The sequence below is a fragment of the Adiantum capillus-veneris genome, chromosome 16, assembly GCF_014529385.1.
Source record: "Adiantum capillus-veneris isolate H3 chromosome 16, ASM1452938v2, whole genome shotgun sequence".
NCBI lineage: Eukaryota > Viridiplantae > Streptophyta > Polypodiopsida > Polypodiales > Pteridaceae > Adiantum > Adiantum capillus-veneris.
This window is the reverse complement of record NC_140946.1, coordinates 148,958,392-148,976,841: the sequence shown is the minus strand read 5'-3', so window position 1 is coordinate 148,976,841 and position 18,450 is coordinate 148,958,392. Positions and strand designations below refer to the sequence as shown.

Below are 18,450 nucleotides of genomic sequence, written 5' to 3'. Positions count from 1 at the left end.
GCCTAGCTTGGTGGCCAACTCTATAGATATAAAATTGTGAGTAGAACCAGGGTCGAAGAGAATAAAAGCATCATGTTCTCTTACCTTTCCCCAAGCATGGCATAGAGGAGATCCTTTGTGAGTTGTTTGGTTAGTCTCCTCCTCTTGGATTTCAACCAAGGAAGCTCTAGGAGGATCTTGGCAGTTGTTCTTTTGGGGACAAGAGCGGTACGCATGCCCTTGTTCGCCACACTTGAAACACCGGTTATCCTTGCGATAACGATCAAGCTCTTCAGGAGAGAGTTTGTTCTTACCTTTGTAAACTCTCTTCTCTTTAGCTTTGTTGGAGTTGCGCTTAGGAGACTTTTGGACATTGTCCTTCCCCTTAGGCTCATTGGAACCCTTGTTTTCCGGGGGCTTATTATTTCTTTTAACCCCGGTTTGGAAATTGATTCTAGAGGCCACCATAGTATGGTGTATTACCGCCGATATGGTACGTGGCCTTTGGGAGTTGACATACTCCGCCATTTCTTCGGTTAAGCCCGCACAAAACTGTTGCTTTTGCTCTCCAAAATCCAACTTTTTGAAGACAGTGGCTTTGAGTTGTAAGTCCCAAAACTTGTCTACATATTTGTGGATGGATTCATTGGGAGAGAGCTTTAAGCTTCGCCATTCGGTGAGTACTTTGTCTTTGGCATCGGTGGCCAAAAACTGCTTCATAATGGAAGCTCTTAAAGCCTTCCATGTTTGGGGAGCTTCACCGTTGGCTCGTAGGCTAGACCACCATTGTCTTGCGGACTTTTGAAAGTGCATAGCTACATGGCGTAGCTTAGAGGACTCCGTGAAGCCCTCATCTCCAAACGCCGCATCGAATTGTTGGATAAAGGCCAAGACTTTGTCCGTAGCACCAAAGGTACCATCATAGGTAAGGAAAGAGATGCTCTTCCCTCCCTCTTTGAATTTCTTCAGCTTGGACGACCTCTTCCATGCGGCATAGGATTTCCTATGGCCTCTTCTTTTTGATGGTTCAAAGGTTGCACCATCACTTTCTTCAGAAGGTGAAGAATTTGAAGAAGGTGGAGAAGAGGGTGACCTCTTTCTCGCATTTTTCTTGTCTTGATCTTTGTCGTCTTCACCATAGCTTTCATAAGAGGAAGAGGATGAAGAAGATGGAGAAGAGGGTGTACTGTTTCTCGCCTTTTTCTTCACTTGGTTTTTATCATCCCTCTTTGAATTGTGGTGAGGAGAAGAATATGATGGTCTTCTCCGCTTTGGTGGTGATGGAGAGCGTTTAGCCCGCCGTCTTCGTGGAGCCATCTCCACCAAGGTGGCGGGAGACTCGCTTCTTTCTCGTTCCTTCGGTGGAGGCTCTTGAGTTCTCCTTTGGGAAGGAGATGCATCATTAAGAAGTAAATTCTTGAGCCCTTCGTATGGATTATCTTCTTCTTCCCGAATCGGAGAGAGACCTCTTTTGGTAGTCTCACAAGGAGGCTTCCTAGGTGTTCTCTCGTCATGTTGATGAGCTTGGAGAATCCTGTGAGCACGGAGCTGTCGTTGCACTTCACTTTGGAGAGATGGATTGCCCATGGCTTGTTGAAGCCTAGAACCAAGATAGTTAACAAGCATTGAAGCATCATTAGTAGCTTGCTCATGAGCAAAATCAAAGTTATCAACATTAATTTCACTCTCTTTACTATTGTCAGCCATTCTAACAACTTTTAGGTGTACTTTGGCACTTCAAGCCCTAGTTTCTACTCCTCTTTACCCCTTTAGAAAAAGCACTCAAGCTACTGTACCCGCGGCTCGAATACCATTAATTGCAAGGAATAGAAGAGAGGGTCCTTCAACACCAAAACAACACCGGCTCTTGTCAAGCTTCTAATAGCTCAATAGTGGTTAAGCCGTAGGCAAGCCCCGTAGGACTCCACTATTAAGACCATAGCTCTCAACGGTGATGCCCCGTTAACTGCACAAAGGCAGGCGCACTGCAAGGCTGAAAAATCCCTATTCTACTTACTCACAGGCAATTAAGAATACCAACCATTTGTAGCTAGATTGAGGACCTCCCTTCTTGAGCAAGAAAAGAGAAACCTTGTGCTCTGATACCAATGTAACATTTAATGGCCTAATAACTTATGTGTAGCGGAAATTAGCATGAACATAGTGGGCATTTCATTAGAATAGATTCCTAATGAGAATTACAAGAGTGATTGGGTGGAGAGAGCAAAAAAAAGCATAACACCTAGTTAGATTGCATCAACAATACTTTCAAAAGAGAGAGAAATTAAGCTATTGACAACAGTTGAGGACCGGATTTTCATGGAGCCGGTCCCCCCTCCAAAAGGCTTTGTATTATGGTTTCTCCCATAAAGAGAGACATTGCACAATACAATTCTTTGTGTCCCTTCAAGACTAGCTAGTGCAATGAAGCTGGAAGATTCATGCACTAAGCAAAACACTTAACAAACACAACTTGAATTATCCCCGTTCCCAGACCCAAGACCTCACACACCTTCGAAGATGGTGAGAGCTAGCAGGGTATGAGAGTAGATTGAGAGGAAGAAAGAGTATCTTACGAGAAAGATGTACATCTCCTCACATAATCACTCATATTAGCATAGCTTAGCTTAGTAATTAGCTTGGTAGAGGAGATGAGCATGCATTGAAGCTTGGCTCTTGGTTGGATTTGCATCCACATGCCAAGAGAGTGTTGAGGTAGGCTTCTATCTCACAAGCTTAGAGTAGGTGATGAGTTCTCCATTAAAGCTTGGGAAGAGATAGTCTTCTCTTTCTTCACACATGAGATTGTGTGAGTGTGTGTGTGTGATAATGCCAAGCAAAAATCAGCCCCCTCTCTCTCTTGGGCGAGCCGCCTTGCTATTTGCTCTTCCTGCAGCCTCATTGGCCCTCCCCAAGTCAAGCCAATTACAATTAAGCAGCATAAGTGATAGCCTTCTGACATGTGTCCCCCTTTCCCCTTTTGTGAGAGCTTGAGGTAATTAAATAATTAAACTAAACTCTAATTGGACCCCTTTGCCTCCTGGCCAATAGGAATCAGGCAAGCCATGGGGCTCCTGAATGCTCATTGGACCCTTTGGGAGACTGCCCAATAGTCTTCTAGGAGATTTAATTCTTATTGGTTTCTTTTATTAAATGTTTTTAAATTAATTAAACTAGATTTACTTTAGCTTAATTCTCATTGGTCCACTTCAAGGGTCATCCAATAGGAATTGGGCACACCTTGTGGGCATCTGGGCTAGGGAGCTGACATGTGTCCCTAATTTCCTTTGTGTAAAGGGGCTTGTGTGTGTGTGTGTGTGGCTTTATCTCTCATCCCCTAGAAGAAGGGCTCGCCCCCTCCCATGTAGGGATGTGCATTGACTTTGGAGAGTACACAAAGAATCCAGTTCCCCCTAAGCTTTAACCCTTTGGACACAACCTTTGAATTTTGAACCTTAGCATTTTGGAAGTCTTAATGGGCTGAACCTTAGGTTCTTTTTAGTCCATTGTTTCACATGGCTCTTTTGCAGATGGCCCCCCCTTTGGATCCCTATTTTCCCTCCTTTGGATCCCTACTGTGGCCGGTCTGCTAGCTTAACCAATATTCTAGATTTTTCTCCCCTGGCACTTCCCCACATTAAATGATTAGTTTAATATGAGAAAATCATTTAGGAGAATTAGATATTGATTATTATGACATTACCTCTCTCTTGAAATCATAGTCGTCCTCGACTATGGTGTAGAGAAGATAAAGCATATTCATGAGTCCTTTTCTTAGCGGGTAGAGGATCCCTATGTTACCCTACGACATCATTCCATAATGGATGACTAGTCGATTTGGCGCTTGAGAGCCTGAGGTTGCCGCAAGCATGTCTGCACATCAGTCCTATCAGTCTTCCGTAGTAGAGTGACAAGCTCTACTTGGTGTATGGGAGACGTCGTCTCCAGAAACTTGATCTAAGCATGCATACTACTTCATTTTTGTGCACAAAAAAAAAAAAGGAGAGTCTTATAAGACAAAAACTTTATTCATCATTTTTTTAAAACATTTTGTACATTTCCTTACTCTTGGGAAGCATTGTAAGCATTGACAAGGTTTAGGTTATCCTTTAATTGTATGCCTTGCATCCATCTAGCATCTTCAAAAGGATAATTCTTAAACTTAATAAGATATCGTCGGATAGTCTTACCGCCTCTTAGTACCTTGTCTTCATATCGGAGAATGGACTCGGGCTGCAGCACCTCCTCTTGGTGCTCGATCTCCGGTGGGTCTTCAATAGTTGGTTCTTGAGGTGGCTCTCCTTTGTAAGGCTTTAATAGGCTCACATGGAAAGCATTGTGTATGAGCCAATGATTGGGCAACTTGAGTTGATAGGCCATCTCATTAATTGGCCTAAGAATCTGAAAGGGACAATAGTACCTTTTTGCTAGTTTAGCATAGTACTTTTGGTGGCCCGTAGGATTCTTGCCCGTCGTGTGCCTTAATCGAGCCTTTGGAAACTTTAACAAGACCCAGTCGTTTTCTTTAAAGGCTTGGGCTCTTCTGTGCTTGTCAGCAGCAGCCTTTTGCCTTTGCTGTAAAATAGAGATAGCATCCTTAATCTTTTGAAAAGATTCTTGTAGGTCTCGGCTATACTCATCTGCAACGAAGATCTTCCCATGTACCTTAAGTAGCAAGGGACTTTTTGATCTTCCCTCAATTAGCTCGAAAGGTGCTTTTCCCGTGGAAGTATGTACAGTATTATTGTAAGCATACTCCACTAAGGGTAAGTACTTCTCCCATTGGGATCTTTGATCTACTTCCGTTACATAGGCTTTTAATAGATCGAGAATTGTTAGGTTAGCTATTTCAGTTTGGCCATCCGTTTGTGGATGATAGGCCGAAGAGAAGTTTAGCCTTGTACCTAAATTCTCAAAGAGACCCTTCCAGAAATTACTGGTCATTCTAGGATCTCTATCCGATACTATGGACATTGGCAAGCCATGGTACTTGAAAATTTGTGAAATGAAGAGGGTTGCCATTTGATGGGCTTGGATAGTCTTTTTGCCAGGTATAAAATGAGCTTGTTTACTGAACCTCTCTACTATCGTCCATATTCCCGTATTCCCATGGATAGACTTAGGCAATCCAAAGATAAAATCCATGGATATGCTCTCCCATGGTGAATTAGGGATTGGCAAGGGTTGAAGAAATCCAAGTTGCTTCCCTCTATCAAATTTTGTCTTTTGGCAGACCACACATTTGGAAACATACTCTTGTATGTTCACTTTCATGCTAGGCCAATAGAAATATGTTTCTATTCCCTTTAAGGTAGACTGAATGCCTCTATGCCCCGCATAAGGTGGAGCATGAGATTCATACAATACTTCTCACGTAGAGAGTTAGTAAGGCATAGTCTATTGCCATAGAGAAGATAACCATCTTGTAAAGTGAGTGGTTCTTCTTTCTTCCCTAATGCCAGGGCTGAAATCACATCTCTAAAGTCGGGATCAATAGCGTACTCATCTATCATTGAAGATAGATCATTGTGAGTTGCTATGGAAACCGCATTCACTCTCGGCCGTCTTGAGAGTGCATCGGCTACTTGATTGTGCTTGCCAGCAATGTGAGCAATATGAAAATGAAATTGCGAAAGGAAATTTGCCCACCTCATTTGTTTGTCGGAGAGCTTGGTCTGCGTCATGAAGAACTTAAGACTTTGGGGATCCGTTCGCAGAATGAAAGGAGTCCGCAATAAATAGTGCTTCTAGGAGTCTAAGGCATGTAGAACTGCAAGGAGTTTCTTTTCGTATATGCCTAGAGCTTGCTCAACAGGGTCGAGCCTTCGACTCTCATAGCCTATGGCATGCCCTTCTTGGAGCAAAACAGCTCCAAGGCAATCACCACAAGCATCACATTGGACCTCAAATGGTTTTGAGAGATCCGGTAGTGTAAGCACAGGTTGAGAGATAAGCTTTTCTTTAAGCTTTTCGAAAGCATTGTTCTCCTTAGCAGACCATGTATACCTAACGCTTTTCTTTGTTAGGTCATGTAATGGTCCCGCAATTTGTGAGAACTTTTCTATGAAGCGTCTATAGTATGCACACATACCTATAAAGCTTGTTAGTTCATGAAGATTCCTTGGTTTAGGCCATCCTTTTATTACCTCTAACTTGGATGGATCCATTTGGATGCCATCTTGAGAGATAATGTGACCTAAATACTGAATCTCTTGCAAGAAAAATTCACTTTTCTTTCGATTAACATAAAGTTTATTCTCTCTTAAAACTTGAAATATTACCTGGAGATGTTGCTTGTGTTCCTCCAATGAATTAGAGTAGATGATAATATCATCAAAGAACACTCCAGTGAAGGTTCGATGAGGCCTGAACAGCTTCTCCATCAAGCGGTTGAATGTGGCTGGTGCATTGGTCAGGCCAAAAGTCATGACAATGTATCCGTAAAGACCAAATGTAGTACGAAATGCGGTCTTTACAATGTCTTGATCAACTATCCTTATTTGATGATAGCCACTTTTTAGGTCAATCCTACTGAAGTAGGTCGATCCTTGTAGCTTTTCAAATAGGTCTTCTACCCGTGGAACGGGAAACCTATTCTTGATAGTGATCCTATTTGGTGCTCTATAGTCGACACACATACGATATGTGCCGTCTTTCTTTTGCACTAATAGCAGAGGTGAGCAAAATGGAGATGAGCTAGGCCTAACCATTCCCTTCTCAACTAACTCATGCACTTGCCGCATAATCTCCTCTTGTTGAGCTTGAGAAACTCTATAAGGAGGTTTGTTAGGCGGTGAACTTCCTGGAAGAAGTTCAATTGCATGGTCATCATTACCTTGTTTAGGAGGTAGCTCACAAGGGATGTCGTCAATAAAAACATAGTTAAACCCCTTGAGAAAATTGGATAACTCTAATTCCTTTTGGTTGCTTTTATTTTCTTTTGCTAAAGCATTAGGTTCATTTTTAGAATCTTTAACAAAAATCATGTACACGGAAATAGAGCTCTTTATTGACTTGTTGAAAGCTGGTGTATGTACAATGGGGATGGTGTTACCCATTTCCTTAGCATCTATATACATGTCTTTTTCCCTTAACTTAAAGGAGATTCTCCTTTCAGGAAATTTAACATCGGCAGCAAGGCGGTCAAACCATGGTGCCCCTAGGATTACATCCTCATGCTTGAGAGGAGAGATAAAGAAGTCCTCTTTGTCCACATAGCCTTGGACATGAAGCCTCAATTTCCCGATTAACGGAGTGACTGAAGCTTCTTGCCCCTTGAAGGCACTGTTTGCGGGTAGGATATCTCCCATCTCGTAGGATTGTATGCCTAGCTTGGTGGCCAACTCTATAGATATAAAATTGTGAGTAGAACCAGGGTCAAAGAGAATAAAAGCATCATGTTCTCTTAACTTTCCCCAAGCATGGCATAGAGGAGATCCTTTGTGAGTTGTTTGGTGAGTCTCCTCCTCTTGGATTTCAACCAAGGAAGCTCTAGGAGGATCTTGGCGGTTGTTCTTTTGGGGACAAGAGTGGTACGCATGCCCTTGTTCGCCACACTTGAAACACCGGTTATCCTTGCGATAACGCTCAAGCTCTTCAGGAGAGAGTTTGTTCTTACCTTTGTAAACTCCCTTCTCTTTAGCTTTGTTGGAGTTGCCCTTAGGAGACTTTTGGACATTGTCCTTCCCCTTAGGCTCATTGGAACCCTTGTTTTCCGGGGGCTTATTATTTCTTTTAACCCCGGTTTGGAAATTGATTCTAGAGGCCACCATAGTATGGTGTATTACCGTCGATATGGTACGTGGCCTTTGGGAGTTGACATACTCCGCCATTTCTTCGGTTAAGCCCGCACAAAACTGTTGCTTTTGCTCTCCAAAATCCAACTTTTTGAAGACAGTGGCTTTGAGTTGTAAGTCCCAAAACTTGTCTACATATTTGTGGATGGATTCATTGGGAGAGAGCTTTAAGCTTCGCCATTCGGTGAGTACTTTGTCTTTGGCATCGGTGGCCAAAAACTGCTTCATAATGGAAGCTCTTAAAGCCTTCCATGTTCGTGGAGCTTCACCGTTGGCTTGTAGGCTAGACCACCATTGTCTGGCGGACTTTTGAAAGTGCATAGCTACATGGCGTAGCTTAGAGGACTCCGTGAAGCCCTCATCTCCAAAGGCCGCATCGAATTGTTGGATAAAGGCCAAGACTTTGTCCATAGCACCAAAGGTACCATCATAGGTAAGGAAAGAGATGCTCTTCCCTCCCTCTTTGGTGGTGATGGAGAGCGTTTAGCCCGCCGTCTTCGTGGAGCCATCTCCGCCAAGGTGGCGGGAGATTCGCTTCTTTCTCGTTCCTTCGGTGGAGACTCGTGAGTTCTCCTTTGGGAAGGAGATGCATCATTAAGAAGTAAATTCTTGAGCCCTTCGTATGGATTATCTTCTTCTTCCCGAATCGGAGAGAGACCTCTTTTGGTAGTCTCACAAGGAGGCTTCCTAGGTGTTCTCTCGTCATGTTGATGAGCTTGGAGAATCCCGTGAGCACGGAGCTGCCGTTGCACTTCACTTTGGAGAGATGGATTGCCCATGGCTTGTTGAAGCCTAGAAACAAGATAGTTAACAAGCATTGAAGCATCATTAGTAGCTTGCTCATGAGAAAAATAAAAGTTATCAACATTAATTTCACTCTCTTTACTATTGTCAGCCATTCTAACAACTTTTAGGTGTACTTTGGAACTTCAAGCCCTAGTTTCTACTCCTCTTTACCCCTTTAGAAAAAGCACTCAAGCTACTGTACCCGCGGCTCGAATACCATTAATTGCAAGGAATAGAAGAGAGGGTCCTTCAACACCAAAACAACACCGGCTCCTGTCAAGCTTCTAATAGCTCAATAGTGGTTTCTAAGCCGTAGGCAAGCCCCGTAGGACTCCACTATTAAGACCATAGCTCTCGACGGTGATGCCCCGTTAACTGCACAAAGGCAGGCGCACTGCAAGGCTGAAAAATCCCTATTCTACTTACTCACAGGCAATTAAGAATACCAACCATTTGTAGCTAGCTTGAGGACCTCCCTTTTTGAGCAAGAAAAGAGAAACCTTGTGCTCTGATACCAATGTAACATTTAATGGCCTAATAACTTATGTGTAGCGGAAATTAGCATGAACATAGTGGGAATTTCATTAGAATAGAGTCCTAATGAGAATTACAAGAGTGCTTGGGTGGAGAGAGCAACAAAAAGCATAACACCTAGTTAGATAGCATCAACAATACTTTCAAAAGAGAGAGAAATTAAGCTATTGACAACAGTTGAGGACCGGATTTTCATGGAGCCGGTCCCCCCTCCAAAAGGCTTTGTATTATGGTTTCTCCCATCAAGAGAGACATTGTACAATACAATTCTTTGTGTTCCTTCAAGACTAGCTAGTGCAATGAAGATGGAAGCTTCATGAACTAAGCAAAACACTTAACAAACACAACTTGAATTATCCCCGTTCTCAGACCTAAGACCTGACACACCTTCGAAGATGGTGAGAGCTAGCAGGGTATGAGAGTAGATTGAGAGGAAGAAAGAGTATCTTACGAGAAAGATGTACATCTCCTCACATAATCACTCATATTAGCATAGCTTAGCTTAGTAATTAGCTTGGTAGAGGAGATGAGCATGCATTGAAGCTTGGCTCTTGGTTGGATTTGCATCCACATGCCAAGAGAGTGTTGAGGTAGGCTTCTATCTCACAAGCTTAGAGTAGGTGATGAGTTCTCCATTAAAGCTTGGGAAGAGATAGTCTTCTCTTTCTTCACACATGAGATTGTGTGAGTGTGTGTGTGTGATAATGCCAAGCAAAAATCAGCCCCCTCTCTCTCTTGGGCGAGCCGCCTTGCTATTTGCTCTTCCTGCAGCCTCATTGGCCCTCCCCAAGTCAAGCCAATTACAATTAAGCAGCATAAGTGATAGCCTTCTGACATGTGTCCCCCTTTCCCCTTTTGTGAGAGCTTGAGGTAATTAAATAATTAAACTAAACTCTAATTGGACCCCTTTGCCTCCTGGCCAATAGGAATCAGGCAAGCCATGGGGCTCCTGAATGCTCATTGGACCCTTTGGGAGACTGCCCAATAGTCTTCTAGGAGATTTAATTCTTATTGGTTTCTTTTATTAAATGTTTTTAAATTAATTAAACTAGATTTACTTTAGCTTAATTCTCATTGGTCCACTTCAAGGGTCATCCAATAGGAATTGGGCACACCTTGTGGGCATCTGGGCTAGGGAGCTGACATGTGTCCCTAATTTCCTTTGTGTAAAGGGGCTTGTGTGTGTGTGTGTGTGGCTTTATCTCTCATCCCCTAGAAGAAGGGCTCGCCCCCTCCCATGTAGGGATGTGCATTGACTTTGGAGAGTACACAAAGAATCCAGTTCCCCCTAAGCTTTAACCCTTTAGACACAACCTTTGAATTTTGGAACCTTAGCATTTTGGAAGTCTTAATGGGCTGAACCTTAGGGTCTTTTTAGTCCATTGTTGCACATGGCTCTTTTGCAGATGGCCCCCCCTTTGGATCCCTATTTTCCCTCCTTTGGATCCCTACTGTGGTCGGTCTGCTAGCTTAACTAATATTCTAGCTTTTTCTCCCCTGGCACTTCCCCACATTAAATGATCAGTTTAATATGAGAAAATCATTTAGGAGAATTAGATATTGATTATTATGACACAGCCAAACACTTTCAAGTGTGCCAAATCAGGCTTTGTACCTGTAAACTTTTCCTCAGGCGTTACATCATGCACCGCAGCTGTAGGTGTCCTGTTCATAATGTACACAGCTGTATTTACATCTTCAGCCGAGAAATGATGAGGCATGTTCTTCTCATTCATCAATGCACGTGCAACCTCTGCAATGTGCCTATTTTTCCTTTCTGGAACCCCATTCTGCTATGGAGTATATCTGCATGTAAACTGCCTGCGTATACCATGCATTCGCAGAAAATCTGTAAAATCGTTGGAGAAGTACTCTCCCCCTCTATCTGACCTCAATGTCTTGATTTGCATATCTGTCTCCTTCTCAATCATGACTTTGAAGTCCTGAAAGTGACCAAACACTTCACTTTTGTTACGCATGAAGTAGACCCATACTTTCCTTGTATGGTCATCAATGAAAGAGACATAATACCTGCAACCATGTATACTTGCAGTATCGGTAGGACCCCAAACATCTGTGTGCACCACCTCAAGTGGATTTTTACATACATTGCGCTCATGTGGAAATGAGCCCTTTGACTGTCTTCCAAACTGGCATGCTGCACACACTTTATACATACCATCGACCTTGAATTTGGGCAAACCTTTTACAATCTGTTTTGATTGCATGCTGCGCAATCTCTGTTCATTGGCCAATGCGTTTGTGCCAAATGTCAACATCAGCCACAACACCTGTGTGCTGTGCAAATAATGCAGCTTTTACCTCAGGCATGTCTACATTCAGCGTAAACATTCTGCCCACACATTTTCCCTATGTGATCAGCTTACAACCATTCTGGAAATCTTCTACATAACAGCCATTTGGATTGAAGCGAACCTGTAAACCCTGCTCAACCATTTGTCCAACAGAAACAAGATTCTTTGTAATGTGTGGGACATGAAGTACATCTGCTAAGTACTTTGATTTGCCACTCTTCGTATTTAGAGATATGTCCCCTACATGAGCAATGGGGTGAACTGTGTCATCTTCTGTCTGCACATAGCCTGACACATCTGGTTTGCGCATATCTCTAAACCACTCTCCACGAGACGTCATGTGATTAGAGGCACCTGAATCCACATACCAAACATCATCTTGGGTGGAATTCTCTGCAGTCATTGTATTCATTACATGCTGCATAACAAACATGCGCTCGTTTTTGCTGTCATCTGCATCTCTGCTAGTAGATACATAGTTGCCATGTTCTCTCTTTCCACTTGCTTTTCCCTTTGGACAGTCACGTGACATGTGACCTCTTTCACCACAAGTCTAACATTCTCTGCTATCTGCAGTATGTTGCTGCCTGCTTGATCCTACACCACGACCTCTTTGACGCCCTCTGCCTTGAGACTGGTTTCCCCTACCACCTGTGTTGTTTTGATTTGATTGACCTTCTTGAAATTGGCCCCTGCAACCACTTGGGCCTCGACCACAACCTCTACCTCTACCTCTACCTCTGTTGGAGTTAGAATAGAAGGCCTGTTCATACCTATTTCTGCCACGAGAAGTAGATGTGTCAAGACCAAGGTTCTTCTCCTCAAGAATAAGCATAGAAATCAAATCTTGGAACACAGGGATGTCGTCTCTTGTATTCATGGAAGACCTGAAATTTACATACTCATCTCCTAGACCATCCAAGCATGCACGGACAATGTCATCGTCTTCCACTGAGACTTTAATAGATCCAAGAGCCTCAATGATACTCTTGATCTTCAAAGCATAATCATTGATGGAGAGGTTGTTCCTCTTAACCTAATTTAGCTCCGACTTTAGTTGAAGATTCCTGGCCTTGGTGTTCACCTCGAACACTCTGCCTAAGTTTTTCCATGCAATGGCGGGGGTTTCAGCATCCTGTAGATAGCCCATCATGCCATCTGTGATGCTCATAGAAATCCAATACATCACTTTGCTCTGGCCTTGTTGCCAGTCCCTCAAAGCTTTTCTTTGTTCTGCTGTAGCATTTGCCTCGGGAATCTCTGGTTCCTTTTCATTGTCTCCTTCTACATAGTCCCAATAACCTTTTCCTTTTAGGAAATTTGTTATTCTGAACTTCCATGCAGGGTAGTTATTTTTCTCAAGCTTCTCAGTGACAATCTGACTGAAACCGTCATACATCTTGAAGCACTAAGACAAAATAGCTGCAATCTGCAAAAACTTGCAAATTTGCTGAACCTGCTATCGTGGTACCTGTAACGCTTTCTACACTCAACGAGTGTCCACAATCAAGCGTACACACAACCACTGTACTTGTACAGTAAATCTCTGTGTACTGCACTTTGGAGACCTGTTCAGAAACTTGTACGAACGAAGGGATTGTGATGCTCTTGCTCTCTTAGCCTCTCTTGCCTGCACCAGGCTCTGATACCATGTAAAGAAAGAGGATGCAAGAGAGCTACACAAGACAAGCACACACCACACAAATATGGAAAGCTTCTTCTTCTTCTCACAGAAAAGAGAGTACAAAATGACTAAGTGCTAAAACTGAAAAATAACACATATGTACATGCGGTCACTAAGTGTGAACTCGCTAGAAGCGTACTAGGCTGGCACTATAAGTGTAGTCCAGCTGTCGAATCACTGGCAGAGATCCTCCGTGTCGGTCACCTAATGCGCCAGTGAGTAAATGCCGTAAGCGGCCAAGACCCGTAGTGGATGCTAGCTCAAGATGTAGAGCTCGACATCTCAACAGAGCATTGTTCTCTCTATGATTTATTTTCATCTTAACTTTTTGTATTGTTCGAGTTATATCTCAAGTGGCACAAATTTAAACTTTTTGGAGTCTATCTTATCTTCATGTGTCGACTACTCTTGTAGGGCTCGCATGGAACGTTCACAGTCAATTTTTTAGCAACTAGTTTCACTTTCTCATGGGGAGACTGTGAAACTACTCGACGCTTGGAGGGAACATCACTCTTTGGGTAACAAAAGGGTTGTTGGTAAATCAACTAGTTCTCTTCCATATGATCCGATCATATATGATCAGTTATTTAGAGCTCCTCCACCTAAACATAGAGAGCACAATAAGTTGTATGGTAGAGAATTTCTTAAAAAAGAGGATCATGGCCAGTATAGAGTGTTGTGTGCAAATTATGTGATGGTGCGAGGGTGGTTTGCAAAGGTAGGGCCAATTGCAGATTTGAGACATAATAGCAAGGGTAAAGATATGGTTTTGAGTATCATTCGAGAGAAGATGGGTGAGCTAAATCCAGTGAAAGTATATGGTGTGGACTATTTGTGGCAAGAGTCCGACATTTACAATTGGTGTATCAAGTCATTGGCGTCCAAAAGAAAGTGGACCAAACAAAAGGCTTGCAAAGGCGCTATAATGGAATAAGTTTTTGTATTGTCTATTTGTTTTGCTTTCAAATCATATGCTATGTAGATGTTTATCTTATTCTTGAATATGTAACATTTTTAAGGATACTCATGATGTTCAAGAGCTTGACAATCATGGTGTACAGAAAGAGACATAATTATCAACAAAGGTAATAGTATAGAATGATTTTTAAGAGTTTTGATATTAAGTTTCTTATCGATTAATTTTTATTAGGAAGAGGATGCTTCCAAGAAAAGTTATGATGAGAACTTTGTGTATGTGGTGGAGGGCGATAAAGACATCTCAGAATCCACACCGGTAATTGATATATACTATTCTTTATACAAGTGTAATGCCGATCTTTTAAGATTTTTTAAAGTTTTGTGTATGTCTTATGTATTTAGAAAGAAATTGATGTATACATTCTAGAAATATCTTGGGACAATGATGCAAATCATATGGCTACATATGAGGTATATGAAGATCATGCTACTTTTTTTGCTCTCTCTCATTTCATATCTACATGATGATTTATTTATGTGAAAATGTTGGCTTAGGAGTATCAAAATTTTATGAAAGAAACTATCTTTTCTAGTGCACTAGGAGATGTGGATTCAATGTCTTTGTCTGTTGGTGATAAGTCTCATGAAACTTCAATCGAGAAGCCGGTGAGATTTTATTCATGTTTTTTTTCCCATTGTGTAACATTTTTAGAGATGTAAAAAAAATCAAGTTGTGTTTTTTGTGTTGGTAGATATCAGATAAGTTAATAAAGTTTAAAAACTTGCATCTAAAGGGTGCGATGAAGGGCATTCTAGAAAGAGTACTCGAAAACGCAAGGTATTCAAATTATACTATTAAACTAATGCTACTTGTGAACTTGTTAAATAAATGTCATTGAAATAAGCTTGGGCTATGTCTTAGGCTACAACTAAGCTTGCTGAACTCCTTCAAAAAAAAAAAGGGTCAAAAGTTAAGAGGATTCAAAAGTCAAAGGTAGCTGTTTTGTTTTTTGTTGATGGCTCTAAACACTTATACTATGGTAATAAAATTAAAGTAATGTGTCTTGTCTCTCTTTTTAGGATGTTGAGAAAGATGTTTTTGTTTCTAATGAGAAGGCTACCTTGGAAGTGCAGTTTTTTTTTCAATCTTACAAATATATCTTATGCTTACTCTTGAAAAGATTGCAACCATATTCTCTAATTTAAGTCTTTATTGTGGTTTGTTATGTAGGCACACAAACTCACTAGAGAAGATCAAGAAACCATTTTAATAAAATGGTTTGGGGTTAGAAGAGTTGAAGAAGTGTATCCACTTGTGAAGCCTATTTACATGGCTTTAAAAAAATCGAACTCCTTTATTTGTAGAAAAGCGTGTGAAACTAGCTCTTCTACTATGTGTTGAGCTTGGTAGCTTGGCTTCTAATAGAAGGCATGGTGATTGTAAGACTTGAAAAGATTGGCTCTCTTTCTTTAAAGGATGTAGAAGTAGCCAATGATAAAGACGAATAGTTGTATGATGAACTTTGTAAGAATTTTTGAAAGACATCGAAAATGATAATTTTTAGTTTTCTATTTAATCTTTATCTCTTTTAGTCAAAAAGTATGTGCTATTCTGTATATGATCTGTTAAATTGATTATTCATGTGAATTATTATAATACAACTACATAGATAGCATTTTGTGGCTACAACCATGTAGGAGAAAGAAGAATTTCTTACTACATGGTTAGTTAAAACTCCCATATAGCTATAATATTATGGCTACAGCCATCTAGGAGAATCTGAGACAAACTAGTAAGAAATTCTTGCTCTATGGTTACTTAAAACTCCCATATAGCTATAATGTTATGGTTACAACCATAAAGGAGCATTCTCATTATTACATGTTTGCACTCTTACTAGATATGTGTATTCAATCTAGTAATTTGCCTAGTAATTATATATTTTTTTCTATATAGAAATGCGTCCAAAGCTCCTTGTTCTCTCTCTCTCTCTCTCTCTCTCTCTCTCTCTCTCTCTCTCTCTCTCTCTCTCTCCATGCAGTAAGCACTGCCCGAAGGCACCGGATGAAGGAACTCTTGACGTGTAGCAAGAAGGGGGACCGGAATCCCTCCCCCTATTATTCATAGTATAGATATAGATTAGTTTGTAGTTAGATGATATAGGATGATTATGAGTTAGATATAGCCTTGGCAAAACAAGTTGGTTTTATGATTGTGTCCTCTTGGTACTGCATGATAATCTTCTTGCTGATAAATTAACATAGGATCTTGGGTTGTCCCTCTGAAGACATTCAAAAGGGGGGGAGATGGATCGAGGAGATAGAGAGAGTTGCAAGCATTGCCTTTTTTCTTTTGGTTTTACGGAAAGTTGAGCGCTACTAATATGTGTTGCTTTACGGTAGTTTGCTAAACAATTATCGAGTATTATGAATTTAATCTAGTGAGTCATGAATGAGTGCATGTGTGTGTGTGTGTGTGTGTGTGTGTGTGTGTGAGAGAGAGAGAGAGAGAGAGAGAGAGAGAGAGAGAGAGAGAGAGTTTTCCTTCATTCAATTGTACTATATTGAATGATCCTTTGTGTTCAATTTAGTATTAGTCAGATTTTTGCACTTTCTACAATATAAAGTGTTGATAAGTCAGAAATACAACTATTCTCAATGACACTAATCTTATTAAAGTCATAAAAGACGTGCCCTCCTTTGTGTTAGTGCACGGGAAGTCCTCGCATTAGGAGCTAGGTTTTGGCCTAGAGTGTTTGAAGGAGTAATTTTTTTGGGAAAATGTTTAAGCACTCATTAAAAGAATTTAATGCTATTTGATAGAATTTCTTGATGTTTTTAGTCAATTTTTAGTAAAATGTCTTGATGCTTTTAGTCAATTTATCCCTATAGTAGTTGATGAAACCTATGTCATCTTTTCCATGTCCACCCCAAAGTTTCGATCATATTGTGAATTGTAGCAATAAACAACTTATTTACTTACAATGCTAATTTGCAGGTTTATCAAGCATCTTTGGAAAACAATCTCATACAATATTCGATCAATCAAGGTTATACGTAAGTTATACGTAATTCGCGATATCCTCAAAAAACTTCATAGAGAAGTATTCACCATAAAATTAAGTTACTTACCCATCGGGATAACATCCTTGTCTCTACAAAGACATCTTAATTTTAATGACAACAAGACCCTGAATTTTGCAAATTCACACTTGAATTTATCCACTAAAACATTTTCTAGCCAACCAAATTGTGCGAATTTCTTCACAGAAGATACAATGCATGCCATACCATTTGGAGTCTAGATTACAAGGATCAAATATTACAAGAAAGTATTGCAAAAGTTATTCTCATCCCTTACCTTCAAATCCAAACTAGCATGAGAAAACAAAAGAACGTTGTGGGGTTTTTTCTCACAAGCCTTTATTTGTGCTCATATATTGAGTTGTGGAGAGTTAATTTTGGAAGGAACTATGGGGGATGCTGGAGGAAAACCCACTCTCAATGGTCTTTGAAGAGAAGAGGAGGATAACCAAACCACACTTCGACTAGATGACTAGCTTTCAAAAAGATAGAGATTTGAGAGTGTATACAAATCTTGACCTTCCTGCTCAAACATAGTTTTGTGACGAAGAAGCTTATCATGCCATCATGACTAGTAGCCAACGATTTTTAAGGCAGCATGGAGGTTGATCCTCCATAGTGATCCCTTCAATTACGAAGATCAACAATAATTTCTCTCCTTTTTGAGTTTCTTCCTCATGACAACCCATTTAGTGGGAATCATGTGCAGAGGCAGAGCACTTTTGTTGTTGTGTAGACCTAGGAGAGCAGAGATTTCCATACCTTCTTGAGGGCAGCCTCACCGACAACCTTGAGGCACGTCCTTCTGTGTGTGTGTGTGTGTGTGTGTGTGTGTGTGTGTGGTTTACAAGACAAGGCATCTCTCTCTCTCTCTCTCTCTCTCTCTCTCTCACACACACACACACACACACACACACACACACACACACACATATCTCTTAACTCCAAATATGTGTGTGTGTGTGTGAGAGAGAGAGAGAGAGCGCAAATGTCTTGTCTTGTAACTTGTATTGTAACTCTAGATGTATGTGTGTGTGTGTGTGTGCGTGCGTGCATGTGTGTGTGTGTGTGTGTGTGTGTGTGTGTGTGTGTGTGAGAGAGAGAGAGAGAGAGAGAGAGAGAGAGAGAGAGAGAGAGAGAGAGAGATTGAATTATCGTCACAGAGGTCAGATATGACCTATGGGACCGAAAAACAGAACATTACAACGCTTGCTTTCAAGTGAAGCATGGATACATGTTAAGGACTGAGGGTCCATCAAGAGGGTAATGGAAAAGAAAAAGGAGGATGAAACCTAGGAAGGCTTAGGTGAGGGGGGAGCCGGTTTGGAAGTTCAAAACTCATGGATGATGGCTT

The 18,450-nt window shown here is 41.2% G+C and overlaps 1 protein-coding gene across 6 annotated transcripts in view; it reads left to right on the top strand.

Annotated features, from left to right (window-relative positions):
• The window catches only part of LOC147440046 (vacuolar iron transporter 1-like), a 41,268-nt gene extending 25,743 nt beyond the window's left edge, over positions 1 to 15,525 (top strand). For 4 of the 6 annotated variants that reach the window (XM_086484453.1, XM_086484456.1, XM_086484457.1 and 1 more), the window contains exons 5-10: positions 14,245 to 14,328; positions 14,415 to 14,483; positions 14,568 to 14,678; positions 14,765 to 14,850; positions 14,935 to 15,006; positions 15,244 to 15,429. In XM_086484453.1, coding sequence (XP_086340579.1) covers positions 14,245 to 14,328; positions 14,415 to 14,483; positions 14,568 to 14,678; positions 14,765 to 14,850; positions 14,935 to 15,006; positions 15,244 to 15,283 — 462 coding nt within the window. In that variant the 3' untranslated portion in view covers positions 15,284 to 15,429. Of the gene's footprint in view, positions 1 to 14,244; positions 14,329 to 14,414; positions 14,484 to 14,567; positions 14,679 to 14,764; positions 14,851 to 14,934; positions 15,007 to 15,243 lie in introns of all 6 variants that reach the window. The other 2 variants (XM_086484454.1, XM_086484460.1) reach the window with 2 other exon arrangements.
• Positions 15,526 to 18,450: the final 2,925 nt, after the last annotated feature.